The sequence below is a fragment of the Wyeomyia smithii genome, chromosome 1 (assembly GCF_029784165.1).
Source record: "Wyeomyia smithii strain HCP4-BCI-WySm-NY-G18 chromosome 1, ASM2978416v1, whole genome shotgun sequence".
Lineage (NCBI taxonomy): Eukaryota > Metazoa > Arthropoda > Insecta > Diptera > Culicidae > Wyeomyia > Wyeomyia smithii.
This window is the reverse complement of record NC_073694.1, coordinates 63,615,282-63,636,005: the sequence shown is the minus strand read 5'-3', so window position 1 is coordinate 63,636,005 and position 20,724 is coordinate 63,615,282. Positions and strand designations below refer to the sequence as shown.

General features: G+C 42.8%; 1 protein-coding gene across 5 annotated transcripts in view; it reads left to right on the top strand.

Moving 5' to 3' along the window:
• LOC129729774 (potassium voltage-gated channel protein Shaker) overlaps window positions 1–20,724 on the top strand; it is a 398,752-nt gene that overhangs the window by 357,844 nt on the left and 20,184 nt on the right. For 2 of the 5 annotated variants that reach the window (XM_055688596.1, XM_055688610.1), the window contains exons 9-11: window positions 501–630; window positions 2,654–2,844; window positions 11,718–12,031. In XM_055688596.1, the coding sequence (XP_055544571.1) occupies window positions 501–630; window positions 2,654–2,844; window positions 11,718–12,028 (632 nt within the window). In that variant the 3' untranslated portion in view covers window positions 12,029–12,031. Of the gene's footprint in view, window positions 1–500; window positions 631–2,653; window positions 2,845–11,717; window positions 12,032–20,724 lie in introns of those variants that run through there. The other 3 variants (XR_008728745.1, XM_055688619.1, XM_055688604.1) reach the window with 3 other exon arrangements.

Genomic DNA, 20,724 nt, shown 5'->3' with positions numbered 1-20,724 from the left:
TCTTCCGTCAGTGTAATCTCTGGGTTACCAACCAGCGACGCAGGAAGTTGCGAGGACCAATCAGATCCCTTGCTCTATAAAGTGCTTAATCTCGGGAAAAAAGAACGAAGATTTGTTTCAGTGTATCTTCTGTAATACGCTGCTAAACAGATGGTGGGTTTTTCGAACGGTTTGTTTTTTATCAGTTAGCAAAAATCACACTCGGAAATTGAGGGCATTTCCGATGCAAACCCATTCACAGTAGAATGTATTAAAAGAGATATGCTCCCTGGAGAAGGTGTGACTATGTTTTGCGAAGGAAAATGCGCATAAATCTCGGAATCTGACGCCTGAAAGCTCGACTTAGGAATCGGCTATTCAGTGATGAAACTCAACAACAAAATTGAAAAAGGATATTAAAAACAGAACATTGATTCGGAAGCCGTGCGCAATGAAATTACGATTATTTTTTGAGTAACGGTCGCTTCCTTTGCTTTCTCTCTTTCTACGGTGCTTTTTAGGCGTTGTGCTCTTCTCATCGGCTGTTTATTTTGCGGAAGCGGGAAGCGAAAACTCATTCTTCAAGTCCATACCAGATGCATTTTGGTGGGCTGTGGTTACCATGACTACTGTCGGATATGGTGACATGACGTACGTTTCGCTCAATCTCTCACTCTGTCTCTCACCTTCCATCACTATTTTATTGTTCCTAATAGTACCACACAATCAAATAATTAAAAAAAAAAACACACCGTTTCATAATTTTGCCTCACAGTTTTTTGCATATTATGCTAACTAGCGCCATCTTCACCACCCTTGTTTCGCCTCTCTCTCTCTTTTTTACTCTTTTTACATGCATTCCTATATATTATATTCAAACCGTATCGCTCTCGCCTGCCTCTTGTTCTCCACATTCTTACATTCATCAATATTTGCTCATGTTACATCCGACAATTCGCGATTCGATTTTATATTGGCCTAGCTCTCTTTTTGCGACCTCTGGTGTGCAAAGCAAAATTCGTAGATAGCGGAGTTAAGCGATGTCTATTTCTAGTGAATCGGTTTAATGTGACACTTCTCATCCCATCCCCACCAACCTTTCGCTCGGATTAAAAAAAAAACCTGAGTGTCTTCCTCGTTTCCCCTCAAATAAAATATTAGTAAACAAAATAACAACAACACGAATCATCCCAAAATCAAAAACGATGTGGTAGACCGATCATCATTCCCAGTAGTGTTTTAGTCGAGCAACCGATCAAAGTAGCCCAGATTGTCATACTTTTCTGTTCTAGTACCAACCAATCGAGAGCGGCCTGCACTGCGAAAAGTAGGCCAGCTGGACACCACCAAAACGTGACATTTCCCGTTTCTCTCTTACTGCATCTAGGGTAGTTGACACACTGACACGCAATCCGAAAAGCACTGCTTTGATCTAGCGTTTATTTTATTCCGGAATATTTCCATCATATATTATATATACCAAAAACTTTAGCAACAAAAAAAAAGAATCGAAAGCATTCTTAGTGGGGCAGCTTCCAGCAGCTGCATGCACAGAATCCGATCCGGCAACTGATTGGCGAAGCTGGCGATCGAAATTTTACGAATCGAAAAATCGAAAAATTCGCTGCTCAAAAGTATTGTGTCTTAGAAATCCTGCATTTATTTCGCCACCACACACTCAGTTTCATAAACCATCCACCAGGAGACAACTTTTCTCAATCCGGTCCAGAAATCAACCTTCGAAAGTGAATTCGCTGTACATTTTTTTCTACTAAAGAATGAAAAAATAAGTTGTCCAGAGTGAGAAAAACGCCTCATTTTCATTCTACCCCCCGTTCCCCCTCGAAAATTGGACTTTTCTATCTTGAGTTTCGCTACTAAACCGTTTCGGCTTGCCGCGTTTGCCAATCATATGGTTTGGTTTTTGTTCGATTTTTCGTTCTTTTTTGTATGCCCTTGGTTTGTCAGTAAATCATGATCCCGCCAACCAACAATCCCACCTCATCCCCAGTTTGCATGACACTGTGTCAAAGTGCATGTTTTTTGCTCCTTTTTTTCTTCAAATTTTAAAATCAATGCTTTGCCGTTTCGTTTCTCTGCTGTTCCGCTGGCACTTTAACACGCCTACTCTACTCTATATCCAGCTCACCAGTCTCCTGAATGTATGCTCACTTTTCGATTTTTTATTCCTCAACACTTTCTATTACAAGTGACAACTTTCTCGTGTGCATGTGTGTGCATCTGTGTGTGTGCATGGAAGCCGTTGTGAACTGCATGTGTAACGTCATCCCATCTAGCTGTTGTTGTGTCGTCAATTCATACCTTAATCATTCATGATTTGCGGTGGAGCGACCCCCAAGTAACCGCCCCACCTCGCACCCACATTCGCGCATTCATTATGTACTTTTAAACCGGGGCGCCAACGCTCCCAGTTATCCATTTCGCGTTCGCTCTTTTGCAAGTACACACATTATCACGGCACTTTGAGCGTTTTTGAATGAAAAGAAGCCTTGATGAGCCATCCTGGCTCCGCCGAACCGCTCTACCTGGTTCGGCCTCGATAGAGCCCGGATGGATCACCGCCAAGGCGCACCGTATGCCCCACCCGGTTGAAAGGTACTCTCGCCTGTCTAATTCATGTTCTTTCTCCTCTTCCTACGCACAACAACTACAGACCGGTCGGTGTTTGGGGCAAAATCGTCGGATCACTGTGCGCGATTGCCGGTGTGCTTACGATTGCCCTCCCGGTGCCGGTTATCGTCAGCAACTTCAACTACTTCTACCATCGCGAAACGGACCAGGAGGAGATGCAGAGTCAAAACTTCAACCACGTCACCAGCTGTCCGTATCTTCCTGGCACTTTGGGTAAGTTCTACTAAACAAAACGAAAATATTTTGATATGAATCATAAGGGTCTGCTCTACATGGTAGTTTGATGGAGGCGCAACGTTATTTTAAATTTATAAAATCAGAAATTTAAAAAAATCTATCGGAACTACAACTAATATAAGTGCTAATAGTCAACAAATTAAAAGTTCTATAGCGCTGAGAGTAAGTAATTTAGTATGCGATTATTAGGTATTGACTTAATGAGGACACTATTTCAGTTAAAAACCTTGGAAATTTGAGATTTCAACACTCTCAAGCTTAAAGAGCGAGCTAGCTCATAAGATCTAACTTTTTAATTATTAATCCATTGCTTAGATACCTTGTTCGTCATATTGTTAAAACATAAACTTCTGGCGATCATACTCACGTCAATTATAGTTCGAGAAAGCCTTTCCCAACGTACACGGGTATTTATTACGGGATGAAAAATATTTCACTCTCACACTCACTTCACTTTTTAAGAGCTATTCTCGGTTTCACCTAAAGTGAGGTGGCAAAAAATAGCTCCGTGTAGTGAGATTGACAGTGAAGTGAAATGAGAATGTTTACCAGCTCAAAAATTTCTAAGCCTCAAATAGTCGATTCTTTCCGTTTTTTAGATAACACCAAGTCTTGACGCTTTCTGCATGTCTAAAGCAGACATTAGACGAGGCAAATATTTGCAATATTTGGTATGTAATTTATTTGCGCAAAACTTTTTTTAGGTGAATATATTTGTTACGCTATTACACTATAACAAATATTTGTTCAAGACTCTGTTTGCTCGAATGACATCAAAGTCTCTTCGCTCATTTTTTGCAAATATGTTTGCTGTGCTACTACACGGAGCAAATTATCTTCAGAAAATAAACTTCGTAGAAAACATAACAAATCTAGTTTCCATTGCCCAACAATATTTCATCTGCCACTAGAAAATATAATTTCTTTGTTTTGGTTCATAAAGTCTACCGTACGATATATTTTATTCCGAGTGACAATTGTTCATCGCAAATAGAGGAATTATTTTTAGTTTGCCCATCTGGTCATGCTTGCCAATTTACCATGGGAAATGACGAGAATCAGAAGGCTGTTTGAATGCGTGCTGGTGCGAGATTGGGTCAAACTTTCAGGGTGAAACGAAAATGCTACGGTTAACTGATAAAGTACCACTTTTAAATTAAAACTTCTCACACTGGAACAGTTATTTTCCCAACGTTTTGGAGTTTGTATCTCCATATATTAAAAAGCAGCATTTTGTATGGGTATTTTAGTTGATAAATATGGAGGTTTCTCCATCATTCGACAATTTTAATCGAAGAACTATACAATTGCGCTTGCCATAATCCGTGTTGTTGCTGCGAAAGGAAGAAACCTTTGACTTTGAGTTTAATTGAAATATTTATGTCATGTCGTATTTTCGAACAGTAAGATCAATTTTCAATGTATTAACATCGGTTATAGGTTAAATTTACCGTATTACTTGGCTCTGCAATTATATTATCAAGTTCGATTGAGAAATTCAATAATTATTAAATGAAGTATGAATTGTAAAATTGGTTTTTTAACCAATTCAAGAAACCTTTACTAGAGTAGAATTATATCAGTTTCACGTGTACTGATAACTACAAGGACTACCCTCATCAAGTAGAATCAAAACATTTTAGGTGAAGTGACACATTAAAATCCATTTGCTGCAGTTTGCTCATACCGAATTTCAGTATGAACAAAGAAAAAATATAAGCGAATATTCGCTCGGTTGTGACCTCATTAGCAAAGAAAGAAATTAGACGAATTGAATATTTACCTATTTTTTTGTTAAGCAAATACGATGGCAAATATTTTTCAACAAATAATTAGGCAAATACTTTGATATTAAATTAGGCAAATACTTTGATATTACACGGGCAAACAAAAATTTACCGTCATTTTAGGCAAATATTTGCTTCGTGTAGTGTACGCTTAAGGGTTGCTTTCCTCCATTACTCAAAAACGGTACAAGATATCGACCTCATGCCAATCCCATTTTCCGTTTTAGGCCACGAGTATATGATCACTCGTTTTCAAAAAAATCACAATTTTTGGAGTAAATACTCAAAATTTAAAATATTGCATTTTGGTCTCTAGATTGGCCACTATCATATTCAAACGAGGTTTAAACGTTTTAGGACGGTTTTCTTATGAAGTTTTCTTCTTCTTATAAATTTGCAACTCAAAAAAGTCGTTTTGAAAGCGGGCCCATACAAATTAGGAACGCATCCCCCGCGTAAAAAATTACCTTAGTGTATTTAAATAACCTGTAAGGTCATCCTCAAAGAGTTTTAAAGATCTTTTGATCCTTAAAGCACTCTTTCCGGCTTCTAATTTTATAAATGGGTGCAGTTGAAGCATGAAGAGTAAAGCTTCCAGTGCTTTGTAAGGTGTGCTTCTCATTGCATCCGTTATTGAGAGAGTTGCTAGCCGTTAAAGCTTTTCCAACTTATTTTGAGCACTTTTTTCTTTGTTTTCGGCCCCTAAACCAGTGAAGCATAGTTGATTCCTAGTCTCCCAACAGCCAAATAATCGGATCGTTATTGATTTGAGTCCCCACTCGTTACCAAAAGTTTGATTACATATTTATAGAGTAGGTTTAGCTTCACTCATTGCCTGCTCTAGATGTGTTTTCCTGTGTGTTTTTCGTCAAGAGGTACTCCGAGGTATTTGATGTTGTCGAAAAATTCCAAAAGCTTTGAAGGTGATCTTGAATTCTTAAGCATATTTTTTTCCCTCGTGTAAATGAAACTGTAGTGATTTTTAAAGAATTTACATTCAAGTCTTTCCTATCACACCAAGAGGAAACAAAGTTCAAAGCAATTTGCATTGGGTTTGCGATGATAGCATCATACTTGCCAGGAACAATTATGACTATATCTTCAGCAATTTCAGCTAATTCAAAACCTTTATTTATAATTTTTATGATTAGGTCACCACCCACTAAACACCACAATAGAAGAGATACCACGCTTCCTTGCGGGCAAGGTTTGCTGATTTTAATTCTTCTTCTACATCAGGGGATTTTTAAAGCGAAATTTCCTTTGCTGCAAAAGATTTCTCTAGTTTTGTAACAATAGTGTGAAGTGTTGCTACAGAGTTCGCTTTGATAGGCAGATGGTTGTGAGTTCGAGTCTTGTCACAAGCAGGCCATTTTTGAATATCAAAGGACTTAAGCATGGGTTCATTCTAAGGCTCCTCATCACCACCACCTCACTTGGTCCGAATCTGTTTGCTTTCTCCTGATACGGTAAAGAACATTTATATGCTTCAAAGACAACGTCGCATATAACCTCTGTTTTCGTAATGAAACAACTTGCGTGAACATTTGTATGTTTCCTGGGTCGAGTAGAGATGGGCGCGCATTGTCGCTCTCGAAATAGATAGAATAGAGTCGTCCATTGCATCACTTTTCAAGGTGAATCCTGATCCCTACTAAAAAAAATCTTTCCCGGTGACACGCTAGGGAGTGACACCCATGGGAAAAATTTTTCATGTGTAACTTCCAAAAGGGTGACATACGTGAGATTAATTCTCCATCAGGTGGAGGTCGAGGTGACACACTTGAAAATTATATAAATTGGCTCCTAAGAGTATAATCTTAACCAATTTTTCAAAAATGGTTCGATTCAGTGCAATTAAAAACGAACGTCGATTAGACTCCTTCTTCTTGATAAAATATAAGTCTTTTTTATAATAAAACTGACCAGAGGAATAGTAATCCTCTCCAGCGGATTGTGTCTGGCAATATTGGCACGGTGATAAAGTTTAAGTTCACGTAGCACCAAAGCAAGGAGAATGGCAATTTCCGATAGAAATACAATAAGATGACGACCGACGAGGAATGACAGAAACCAAAGCAAAAGGTTTCTGTTGATCCCGTGTTTAAGCATGGTGACATCACGTTGTTTCTCTGTAACCTGTATATATCTTCGGACCGAGTACTCCCATACATCCATGATGTCGATCACTACAGTATCAGCGAAAACACCGAAAAAACCTGTTCAAGGTTCAAAAAAAAAGGGTATGATCCTAGAAAACTTTTACTCCGGACTACGAATTCGCAACCACAAAAACACTCCACCGCGGAATCACAGCGGAAAACCTTGTAGTTATTGCCGAAACCCTGACAAGAAAGTATGAGTTAGACTAGACAAGTCTCAGTCGGGCGGAGCAAACTGCCTCCATCGCACTCTCTTCTCAATGCCTCTTCGAATACCTCGGCACCGAAATGCGATGTCTCTCAGCCGCGGACGGTGTGAGTGTTGGTTCTACCTGTCACTTGCCGCCTCGCGTTGTTTTCTATGCTATAGCAAACCGACTGGTGGTCGTTATTTATGTAGCCATCGTCTACCCTCCAGTTCGTGATCAGTCCTGGGCTGGAGAACGTCACATCGATAATCGACTCCATTTCTGCTATATGTACACTTGGTCCCAACGTTGGCCAGATGCTTTGCCAAAGCCTCCAACAGGATCTGATCCCTCTGGTTCGTAGAGCGACTTCCCCACTCAACAGTCCAAGCGTTGAAGTCACCCGCCACCACCAACAGCGTTAGGCCCGTTAGCTCCATGGATAACTGGTGTCGACCTGAGTGAACCTTTCGGTAGACCAACGTGGCAGGTAACTGCAGTAGAACACTCGTTTGAGATTGAAACAACCTCCTGAACCGGAAACCTGCTCGTCGTCCATACGGCCGCCATACTTAACTTATCCGCAACCCAGTTACCGTCTCCGGGAGGGATGCGGTAGGAGTCCGATACGATGGCGATATCCGACAGCGACTCAGTGACCACTTGGTATAGCAGCTGCTGAGCCGCGAAGCAGTGGTTCAGGTTTCATTGCGCTACCCTTATGCCCGTCGTTTCGCAGCCGGCTAACCGGCTGGGCACCTGGGGCCTCCCATAAAGTGTTTGGAGTCTCGTTTTCCGGAACATACCATGCACTTGGGAGACTCCCCGCAATACTTCGCTTTATGGCCTACACCACCGCAACGTCTGCATAACTGGCTCCTGTCGGGCCCCTTGCAGCTCCAGTACTTATGTCCTCCCTCAAAGCACCGGAAGCAAACGTCCGGTTGTTGAAGTATACCCGGAGGGCATACTGACCAGCCGACCTTTAGCTTGCCTTCCTTTAGAGCTAGGTTCACATCTGCCGATGCTAGGCGGAAGGTAGCCACCTGGATTCCCACGCACTTCTCTTGGAGGGCTTGTGCAACATCGCACCCCTTGGTGATTTCATTTAGATTTTTAAGCTGTCACCTCCGAGGTGAGTGCCTGAACCTGCACCTCTTTGACAAGCACCTGCTCGGTTACCGTCTTGTAGGAAGCGCCCTTGTTCTTCGCATTTTTTCGGAGCTCAAGAATCATCTCGCCAGTGCAAGATCGACGGATGGTCCGCACATCCTCTAAATCCTTGAACTGGGTTTCGCTCCTCATTTTCTTTAGGACTTCAGAGTACTTCGACCCGTCAGTCTTGAGTATGAAGGCGTCTCCCCAGCTCCTCACCTTTTTGACATTTGGCGGCCGTTTTGTCGCTGCTCCGTCTTGCCGCTTTTAACCTTCCATGCGCTCTTTTCCTACTATGATAACCAATGGGTTTCCCGCAGTCGCCGCTTCGGTCGGTGTTCCGGCCTTCGAGCCTATTGGTGTGCTAGCTCGCGAGGCTAGCTCTACCAACCGCTTGTTCACGTTATCGGGGGCCGCTTCCCCCGGGGATTGCCTCGTTCGCTTACGGACCTGTGAATTAGGGCAAGGGGGCATCGGTCTGAACCTGCTTAGATTCGGTTACCCTCCTAATCCTCACCATCTTTTCGGAGGCTTCAACCCGAGCCACAAGTTCGGCATACTTCTTTTGAGCTTCGTCGATGGTAGCCCAAAGCAGGAGGAGGTCCTGCTTCAGATCCCTTAACATATTGCCCCTATTCTCCGCGAACTCGATGATATCATCGAGCTGTTTGGGAGGCGCTGCCACCCTAGGCCACTTGTCCCTGCTTTTTTCGATGGCCTCGATTAGCAAGAGACCATCGACCGCAAAATCCGGTGTGAAACTGGCGTGTTAGCCTATCCGCCACCGGGTTTGGCTGCTTTAGTCTCCGCCTTTTTCTGCGGAGACCGCTGGATGCCACCTCGCACGAAGGGATTTCGTAGTCCCTCCACACCCGTCACTTTTTTCTTATTTGTGCTCATTTTGTAGTTAATAAGGTCCCCCTTCCAGCCGCTATCCTTGTTCATAAGGGAGTAGTCGCCTATGTGGTCCCATGGTGGTCTATGCCGAAGCAGTGAGATAATGCAATTATGTCGCCCCCGACCGCCGGAAGTCAGGAGAGGGAATCTGGCCCAAAACCAATTTCCACCATCTGATCCTTCTCCTGCCTGATTCCCACCAGGCAATAGATGCGGAAGGTACTGGAAGGCCTGCCAGGTTTTACAGAACGAAGACCCCTGCACCGTTTGTTATCTCCCCGTTTCAAGCCGTTGTCACACGACCTTAATAAGGGAGCTCGGTGCAGGTGCCAACCCAGAATCGAGGTACGAAAACGAATTCCGACTCGAGTCCTAAAAAGTTGCGACCAGTTACCGTAATTGTATCAGAGATGTTTCCGGTTACTTGTAGCTTTTGCGAGAAGTCTACTGCCTAGTGTCCGACCTTCACCACCCCAAGCGATCACCCGCTGCTGGTACGGGACTGTCGGGAACTGTCAGTGGTCACGCACATATTGCCACGCGCCGGCCCGTGGTGGCATACAACTCTTTTTTTTTAAAGGTGGCGGAGAAATCTACAAACAGACACCTCAGAAGAGAACTCAAAGTGTGGGGATGAGACTAGGGGAGAGATGCTAGGGTAGTTACACTCCCCCAGGCACCTACTGATTTCTGCCCCGACCCACTAAAACCCCTCCCGGAACGACGGTTAAGAATTACGTCGGGGAGTGGCTTTTGTGCGTGATGCACCCTCTTTACTCTTATAACCTCCTAGCTGACTACCTGGAGACTGGTAATTAGCCACCACTGGCGTGTTGGTGGTTGACCCGCCATACACGTTGCAGCTCCAGGACAATCTGAGAGGCGGCCGCACAGACCGCGTTCCAGATGTCCGGGTCGTCGCACATCCTCCGGACTAGATTGTCCGGAGTAGTGCCAGGTCTGCTCACAGCCATCATGTCGCTGCTCGATCTTACGAAACGGGGGCATACGAAGAAGACATGCCCAGCAGTCTCCTCCTCCTCTACGCACTCGGGACACATGGGGGACCCCGCGTGTCCGAACCTGTGCAGATATTGCCTGAAACAACCATGGCGTGACAGGATTTGTGTCAGGTGGAAGTTCACTTCACCATGTCGTCTCCCGATCCAGCCGGATATCTCCGGTATGAGTCGATGCGTCCATCTGCCCTTTGTGGAGTTGGACCATTCCCGCTGCCAGCGAAGCATCGAGAATGACCTTCTGGTACCTCGTATGCCCCTTGTGGCACGTTGGTCGAAACACTCTCTGTCCTCCTTGATGGCGATGCTGATAGGCATCATGCCGGACAAGACACAGATTGCATCGTATGACACCGTACGATACGCACTCGCAACTCTCAGGCACATGAGCCTGTAGGTACTTTCCAGTTTACCACGGTAACTGTTAGTACCTAGCGCTCTGGACCACACTGGCCCACCATACCTAAGTATGGACGAAACCACGCTGGCAAGAAGTCTTCGCTTGCTGCCATAAACCACTGAGCTATTGGACATCATACGAAAAAGTGCTGCAATAGCCGATAAGGCCCTCGTACAGGCATAGTCGACGTGACTTCCGAACGTGAGCTTGCCATCCACTATAACCCCCAAGAGCTTCAGGGATCGCTTCGAGGTGATGGTGCAGTCTCCGACGCTGACAACTCCCTTGTTGCTCCGATTTTCGGTTGTTTACAACCGTGACGTCCGTCTTATGATGCGCGAGCTCTGGTTTATGATAAACATTTCAGTTCATTAGTTTTTTTATGCCTTGCAAGTAAGCCTTTAGTACTTTGTAGGCTGGTTGGGAAGATGGAATGCCCGTCATTTGAGAATAACATTATGTACTCTTTGAAACTAAACAAATCAAACTGAAATAACGTAATTATAGATTATTAAGTTTCGTTAAACAGTCGGCCTTAAATCGTTTTCATATATTCACTATGACTCTAGTTAGTAATAAAGATAAAATTAAATTAAATCTGAGGCCAATTTGAGATCCTTTTTTGTGTCCAGACATCAAATGACTTAGTAGTGCAATCTCGTCAAATCCGATTCCGATCATTCCACTTCACATGAAAATAAATGATTAAAATGTGTTAAACTTCCTAAATAAACATTACCGACGAATATCGTTTTGATAAAAAAAAACAAAAAAATTTAAATTTGCGTTTTGTTGTAAGATCCGTACCTCCTATTAGTGGTGAATGTCTGAATATTCAAAAATATTTTCACAGCAAGAGAAGAAAATTCCAAAGGGAACTACTATCTTTCTTTTTTCAAAAAATGTGATCCAACATCACAGTTGGAGTTGAAAAGCCTTTGTCTTGAAAAATGCGTTTTTAACGGTATATAAGTCCACTACTGCGTTTTTAATATTCAAATTCAAGTAAACTGATTTGTTTTATTGAAACAGTGTATTCGAAAAATTTGTACATGGAAAAACTGAATAAATTGTTCTGTAAAGCGCCTTTTATTTATTTAATTGGGAATAAGCATATTTTTTGTATATACTTTTCACTTTTACTGCTACTCACATCGTATTCGTTGCAGAAATTGTAACGAATATTTATTATATACTTTCCTACCTAATAAATATCCTGCCTTTTCTCTTCTTCCACCTAGGTCAACATCTAAAGAAAAACAACTCGTTGTCCGAATCATCGTCCGACATGATGGATCTGGAGGACGGGGTCGAGACAACGCCGGGCCTATTAGGTGAACAAAATCGTATGGTTCCATTTTTAGGAGCGCATCTTACCGATAAACAACAATTGCAGCAGCAGCAAAACTGCTGTAAGCAACCGTCGAACGGCGGTGGCGGTGGCGGCGGGGGTGGCCTCCCCGGTAGTGGCGGGGGTGCCGGTGGAACGAATAATAACTTACAGCAACGCCACAATAGCGCATTAGCCGTTAGTATCGAAACCGATGTCTGACTACTGGGTATGATTATTTCTGCTAGTTTATCTTCTTGATTTCCTGAATGATAGTTGTTCACACTAACACGAAAAACCACCCCCCACAAACACAAACAGACACACACACTCACGATAGAAACGCGCGTTGGTCGTTGGCGTCAGAAAGGCCAGTGAAACTTTTTTTGTCCATCGAAATTCGAGCGAACGCAACTGACAGCCATCGGAGCGTTTCTATCAGTAATGCATTGCTCCTTCATTTCAAAAGCACCCAACACCACTCACACAGAGTAATATCTGTAAGAAGAACGCTTCACCTGTACCAACACAGTACCAGTACACCGCGCCTCACGTTGAAGCAACTCCAAGCATACGTTTCTGAAAGTATGGCTCTCATGTGTCGTAACTAAGAGTTCAGAACGTTTGGAAGCTAAGCTCAAAATGTGCTCCACGCAACACGCCTGACCAATCTTAAATAGAGAAAAAAAAAACTTACAAAAAGTGACACTTTAGTTACGACTGTTCAAAACCGTAGACAAGCCAGTGTAGACTACCACTGAAACGCTTCACGTTTGAGGTATTGTTTAGTTACCTGTACCGCTAGGACTAACTCACAGAACTTTGATTAGAAGACGAACACGATTGGAATCTTTTGCTATGTTCACCCAACAGAAGTAGTTTTATCTCAGTTGCGCTGTAAGCTTACGTAAATCTCAACGATTACATTTGCAACCAGCATTTTGATGACAATAACTGTTGCTATGATAGCTCTCACGTGTTGCTAAGCTCACCAGCTCATATGTTTTGTTTCAATTTTTGTTTACTTCTACGATAAATAGTTACTTTAGCTCAAGAATCGCTTACAAGCAATATCATACCAAAGTTTAAAAGTATTTACTGTTTTAGCTTCGGTATTACAATCGGCTTACTTACTGCCAATGGCCTCGTTGTTTACTTTTGCTAGCCAGAACTGAGCCTTCGCTTCGTTTAGCGAGAATCTAAATAAACTAATCTCTATATCTTCCATCTACGAAACGAAAGTTAGTATCGAAAGTTTTGACCGCTTGCGAGAGCAACGACCATTCACTTGGTTCATAATTAACCCCTAAGTGCAGAGTATAGGCCCGGTAAAGACACACATACACGCACGCTACCTCGACCTACGACCACGAAGACGACGATCACCCCGCAATGATGGTAACTAGATAAGTGCGCGGTCCCTTTGCGAAACGGAAAGCGTGAAAAAGAAGCAACAGCACCGGCATCCCGGGAGCGGATACTCGTAACCTTCTTCCACCCGACTGTGTGTTGACGCGAGCGAAAATTCGACAAAAAAAAAACGAGAAAAGCCAACGGGAAATTGGGGATGGCTGCACGGCATGTGTCGAAAGAAAAATTAACAAATGTTACCAATATGTTATCTAAATTAGAACTACTATAGGAAAGATCTTAGCAACACTGAAATGGTCACATCTTCAATATTAGAAGTCGTTTTTCTAACAGAATGTAACGGGATATTACCGCTTCACAAGTTTTTCTCATTGAGGCTTTATTCCAACCCGAATCTATAGATACCCATGAATCTTCACAACACCTTCCTTTTGATGACCTCGTGCTTCGTGGCTGTCTACTATCGATCAAGTATTCTACCTCAAAACTTCTACGGCAGTACAGCAGTGAACTCTATACAACACAGGCGTCTTTTAAAATCCACGAACTCATTAACCTCTTCCTGTCCATATATAATTATATCTTGAACGCGTTCAAAACAAATAGATTTCTCTTGGCAGTAGTCTTTAGTTTGTAGGCCATCGTCGTGAATAGACCGTCTGAATCTAACGGATATCCACTGAAAATCGAAGAAGAAACACAAATCACATATTCTCCACTCGAGCACTGTTCTAGAAGAAATGGAATGAGTATTGAGTATTTGCCTGGTAAACATCCTGTATGATGGCCTAGCCACATGGTTTGCGCAAAGGCTTCGAAACTCGAAACCTTTCCAAAGGTGCAATTGGTTACTTCAAAGCAGTTGAATCGCCAGTACCAAAGCAACAAGCGAAAAAGTCATAATTTGCATCATTAACGCTTCAAAAGCAAAGCAAAGCCTTGGTGCTATATTCCGATTCGGAACTCAACCTTCTGTTTTATTATACGAAGACTTCGCAGCCAACTGTAAAGTGTACAGGACAATTGCGGGGCTAGCGCTGCGATCCTATTGACACTAACAGTCTCTCCTGAGCCGAGACTCGAACCTACGACGACTGGCTTGTTAGGCCAGCATCGTACCTCGAGACCAGCTGGGAGGGAAGCTTCATCACATCGCTTCACTAATGAATCATTTCACCAACAAATCGGTCGGTTTCAAAAGATTCTCTGATTTTGAGATTTTAAAAAGCGCTCCACGGAAATTGTTCAAACGCCCGCACCAGAAGGACGAAAACCTATTCGGAATAACTTTATTTACTCCGTCCCACGACAGTCTCCTATACTGAATCGTCTTGGTCTATACTCTAGCAAAACCTGCCGTTCGGAAATCCCCAAAAGCCGTATGTTAGGTGGACAGTTTTACGAAAGAGATGACCGGTGCTTTCGGTGTTTTGTAAAGCGTCAACTTTCTTGTGATGATGTACTCGATTCTATTGAAAAGGCCACCAAAATGCTAACTAAGTACGACTTCTAGTCTACTTGCGCCAAGGGAGCTCATTGCTGGAGAACAGAGGTAGTGAATCGGGAGAGTACACCTCCTCATATTTCAGACATTGTCTTCGAGGGTATTCCTTCACCATGCTACAAGCTCTACAACTTCAAAAGATCCAATCAGGACCACGCTTCGTTTTGAAAACCCATTTCTTCACCAATTCCGAATAGGTTGCAATGACCTCGGTCAGGTCTTTGCAGAACTTTTTCGTAGGTTTTTTAGAACGTCCATGGCAAATCTCCGTCGGTAAGATAGATAAGATGGTAACTGAGGAAAGAAGCTATCTCCATACTGGGCTGTTTAACAGCGATCGCGATTGTTGGGCCATGGTTTTTACTGCAAATTAGCTGACCTATACGGGGAGGGGAACTTGGTGTTTTTCGGATCCCAGAGACGGCTATCTTTGATGCCCTAATAGCCGATAGAGATAGCCTTTTTGCCTTGAAATCATACTTCTTCTTCTTCACTGTCGGTACGCGCTTTAACTTCCAACATCCAGATATCTGTCTGAAGTCTGTCGTGTTTAATGCGGTCTATAATGTTCACTTCTCTATACACTTGGTACAACTCGTGATTCATGCGTCTGCGCCACACACCATTTTCTAGTTTCCCACCGAGAATTGTATGCAGCACTTTCACTCGAAAACTTCGAGAGCTTTCCGGTCCACCTGCTTCAACGTCCACGCTTCGTGTCCGTAGAGGGCCACCGGAAGGATCAGCGTTTTATACAAAGCGAATTTCGTCGACGTTTGCAAGTTGCGGGACCTGAGCTGCTTACGCAATCCGTAAAAGGCCCTATTTAATACTGCAATCCGTCTTTTCACTTAACGGGAAACATCGTTGTCACATGTCACAAGTGTTCCAACAACTTCAAATACTTCCCCATCAATCACTACTTCAGCACCAACACCACTAGACCTGCCCCTGTCTCTACCCGCAACCATGTACTTCGTCTTGATTGAGTTAACGGTCACGCCTATTCACGCCGTCTCCTTCTTCTGATGGCGAACCAGCCTGTGGCTGAAAGCCACCGTATTAAAGCAATAAAAATAAAAAAAAAGTCTCCCTCTTCAGAGGTACAAAAGCCTCCCCCACTGCCCTACGATCGATTCCTATGATATCTATATCGTCCGCAAAGCCAAGGAGCATGTGCGACCGTGTATCACCTTGCTTCAATCCATCTAAGGTCACAAACAAAGTTGACACTTCGTCTGCAATCCGAACACTTGATTTCGAGCCATCCAGCGTCGCACGTATCAGACTGATCAGTTTTGCCGGAAAACAATGTTCGAGCATTATCTGCCACAACTCATTTCTTTTTACCGAATCGTAGGCTGCCCTGAAATCAATGAACAGATGGTGGGTCTGCAAGTTGTACTCCCGGAATTTATCCAGGATCGTCCGCAGGTTAAACATCTGATCCGTCGTTGATCGGCCCTCACGAAAACTATCCTGGTATTCACCGACGAAGGACTCCTCAAGCGGTCTCAGTCTGTTGAACAGGATACGTGACAAAAGGATGATCCCTCTGTAGTTGGCGCACTCTAGTCTGCGTCCTTTCTTGTAGACTGGGCATTTGAGGCCATCCAACCAACTGGTAGGCAATTCTTACTTCTACTTCTTACTCTACTTTCGCCTTCCGTGATTGGTTTGAGTTTCGGTATGCCACCTAACCGGGGTTGCGCTACCTACATCATACTAGAGGGGCTGCCTCCTCGATGCTGGCACGATACAGCATTGTCCGCTTATTCTTTACGTGATGACCACGGTCATAATCATCACAACCATTCCCTTTGCCAGAGCGTTGGACCTGTAGCTCTGGTTTTCGATAGTGTCAAGTTCGTTCGGACATGCTACTATGGAAATCCGTCATTCGCGAGCAGAGTTAGAGCAATCGAGAGGGGTGATCGATATTGGTCTTAGGAGAAACTACATCTCCCAGTAGTTTATATGGCCAAAACACCATGCCGGAGACATCGGAGACTGCGAGTTCGAGACCTGTCTGGACGAGGGATATTTTTTCTAAGTTTAAAACACATCCTCAGCCCGTGTTCATTATTTGTATCCTCGTAAAAATCGCATACATTGCCTATTTTATAACTTAAAATGTAAGTCATAGGAAAAATAATTCAAGAAGTAATCTCATTTCGTGTTGGGAACCAGTAGAGGCAAACCGATGGAGCGTAGCAAAAAAAAAATATATCGCGCTGTTCCGTATTGCATCCGTAGCTGCGGCTTAGAGGACAACCAAATCATTTCGTGTTGGCTGGTAGAGAGTTTGATAATAACAATTTTTCTAGTCCTTTGTCCTGCGTTTGTTATGAGTACTAAACCTCATACTTTTTCGGTCGATTGACACGACCTGCTTCCTCTACGCCGGTAATTTGTTAGTCGTGAACACCGCGTTTGCAAATATTGATAGCAAACAGTATCCATAGATAAGACACTGCACAGCCCTTTCAACTTGCCAGTCTCCACCGCTGACTTCTTGGTACTGGGAAACTTGGCTGCAAAATGCAAAACGTTTTTTTGCAATTGTTGCCTAATTTACCACCTCTTACGTTCTTCTTTAGTTCTGTGGACTTCTGACTTGTCTTGCTGTACAGAGCAACTTCTCTGCTGCTGCTGACCGGAGCCCGATTGTCCCTAATCACGTCCGCCATTAAAATCATTCCAGAAGCTTCGAGGCCCATGATTACGGACTCGCATTGCGGACCTGTGGCTCGTGGTCATCAATTCGTCCACGTATACCTCAACGCCAGTACAGTTGATCAGGCAAACCATCGTTAGCTTCCGACGCAACCAAATTTTCCTGGTCAACCCACTGTCCTAGAGAGCGAATACCCGCATCCTTCATGCTTTCGATGCAGTGGGATTACGCTTCAGGATTTTATACTGAACGACATTTTCCAAATAGTTTAGGGTTTTATGATCGTTATGAAAGCAAATCATATAGCTGAACTTCTAACTCAGGTTATGAACAGCCATACATTCTCCTGCGTTTAAGTTAGACCCGTTGTGGTCCATGTTATATCAAAAAGTCACCAAGAGCGAGTATTCTTGCGTAATATTTTCAGTCTGCTTGCACTGAAAGATCCCTTTGCTGAGGTTTTTACCGCCGGATTTTTGTGATCTTAGCCAATCAAATTGGCTTTCGTTTCATCAGACTATAAAACTTGCCTCCATTTCGCACCTGTCAATGTAGGAGTTCTCTAGCAAATTCCATTTAAGCTAGGAAATGCTTCCATGTGACCATAAAAACTATTCTTGTACTTATGCCAACAAGCTGCCTTTCAGTAAGTCGTATCGAATTTCAAAATTCTTTGCTGGTGAAGCATCCCTCAGGATTTTTATCTGCGTCTCACCGTTACGCTCACAAATTCGGTCCATGGGAGCTTATCTTCAGTTTCTCGAACGTCCTACACTTACAAGATCTGGCTCCGGTTGGTTCAATCACCTAGCTCGATGCGCGCCTCGACGCCTTGTACCGCTCGGATTCAAGACGAACTCCATTTTTTGTGGGATTATTGTCCGGTATTCTCACAACATGTCCGACCCATTGTACCCTCATAGCTTTAGCGACTTTCTGAATATTCTCGTTGTTCATTCTTCGAAGATGAATATAGCTCGTTGTTCATTCTTCGAAGATGAAGATGCCGAAGATGGTCCTAAGCATACGCCATTCAAAATCGCCCAGTACTTGCAAGTTCTTCTCGAGCATTGTCTATGTTTCGTGCCTGTAGAGGACTACAGTGTTTGCTAGTGTCTTGTACATGGTGTACTTGGTACAGGGGCGTTATTTACTAAACCTCAAGGTCTTATGGAATCCATAGTAGGCACGTCTTCCAGCTACGATATGTTTGCAGATTTCTCTGCTGTAGTTGCTGTCTGACGTTAACAACGATCCGCGGCATACAAATTCGTCAACCACCTCGAACCCATCACCGTCGATTATTATGCTACTGACTATGCAAGCCCTATCGCGCTCCGTCCCCGCTGCTAGCACATACTTGGTCTTCGACGTATTCACCTTCAATTCAACCTTTTCTGCTTCACGCAAGCGCCTGAAACATACTTCCGACAAGGTTCAGCGGAGTAGATGAACTGGCTTATTGAATATCGTGCTCTACATGTTTAAGGCCGCACGTTTCATAACACCTTGAAATGCTTGAAATATTGAACAGTAGGTAAAAAAGAACATCGCCGTATCGAAGTCCCTTCCATGTATGAAGCAGGCTCTATAACGCAGCCGAAGTCTTCACACAGCGCTGTACACCATCCATCGTGGCCTTTATCATGGTCGACAGTATTGTAAACGGTCTTAAAATCGATGAATAGCTGGTGAACATGCTTGTCTTTTCTCCTCGGAAAACCTCTAGAGTGCAGGAGAACATCTTGCACTGCGGAAACAACTGCCGTCACACTAAAGAGCAAATCAACGCTCATGCTAGAAGAGAGCGACAAATGATTTTCATCTGTTGAGCTACCTGAACGCAGTGCGGTGAAATCTGAAATCTCTCTCTTGCGTGACAATGAACTATGGTGCGCTTTCTCACACGTATGGACATCACGCACAATTATTACACAGCAGAGCTATCTGCGGTGCTGTATTCTTTTGCATGGCAGAAGAGGAAAAGAGATTGGGAGAAAAAAAAGACTGCGTTGCTCGTGCCGGTCGAGCTTACTTATGTCGAATTCGTTTTCGAGGTGTAGCTACCAGTGGTGGGCACCATTCCGCTGATTCGCTAATTAGCGACGCTAAAATTCAGTTAGCGATTTAGCGATTTCGCTAATTTTTGAACTGGTTAGCGAAACTGTTAGCGTTGCTAAAATTTTTACCTTCGAAACGCTAATCGCTAATTCGCTAAATTTTATAGAGAAGCGACAATAGAAATATTTAGAAAAACTGTGAATTGCTGATGGCGTACGTAAATTGATACGAAAGATGAACATACTTTACTGCGAAAGTTACTTTTGTCAGTTTTTTACCCTAGAATGGAGTTCCAGTTATCGTACAAGCCACAGCATTTTGAAGAACAAGCACAAGGTCTAGATTAAATTTTCGGCACACCAAGAACTTTGGTAAATTGCAATGCGCTTGAAATTATGACAACTTTGGTTCTACTTTTTCGATTCAGATAATAATTGAATTTTTATGAAAATATTCCTAAGAGTATCTATTTTCAATGCAAGCTAAATAACTTTTGTTATTCTTGTTTTTACAAAATCAAATATGAATACCGTTTCGTGAACCTCTTATTGTAAATACTTCACGGTGCTCCCACAGACCGTTATTATAAAAAAAAATGCACCAAAGAATCTGAGTACACCGTTCGATTCGTTATGGCGTCCAGAATGTCTGGTCAAAATTTCAAAATCATCGTATGGTACATTTTTGAGTAATGCCCTTTTGAAAGTTGTAAAGTACAAAAACCCCTCCTTAACATCAGTTTTTTGTTTATAACTTTTTCTATGATTGTCAACACAATAAATTTTATAAAGTCTTGAGAGAATATTAGTTGAATGAATAAAATCTTAGAGCATTTTGCATTGTTTTGACTATTACAGACAAAATTATAGACAAAAAACTGCTTTAAGGAGGGGTGTTACAAAAAACTCTATTTTGTCGTGTCCAACGTACAGATAGGACATCGCAGTATGCAGCAATTGTTTTTCTTTTTAAATTTTCCACAACTTTGCTGAAGGAAGCAATCTGATATATTGAAAATTAGAAAAAATATTTTTTTTATCTCACTGTTAGGTGGATTGATCGAAAAACTAAAAACGTAAAAAGTAAGGCCTTGTTCTATGAAATAATTTTGCTGAAGACATGGAGTACATAAAACCATTTTTTTTTGCAGTCAAATCTAGGACGATCACGATTTTTCGAGTTAAGACCACTGCACAGTGGTCCAATAAGGCAAAAAGTGGAACTTAATTCCATATCGCCTTTTAACTTCATCCTATCTTAATAGTGTCTTCGGAGCAATTGTTTGTATGAATGACCCGCATAATT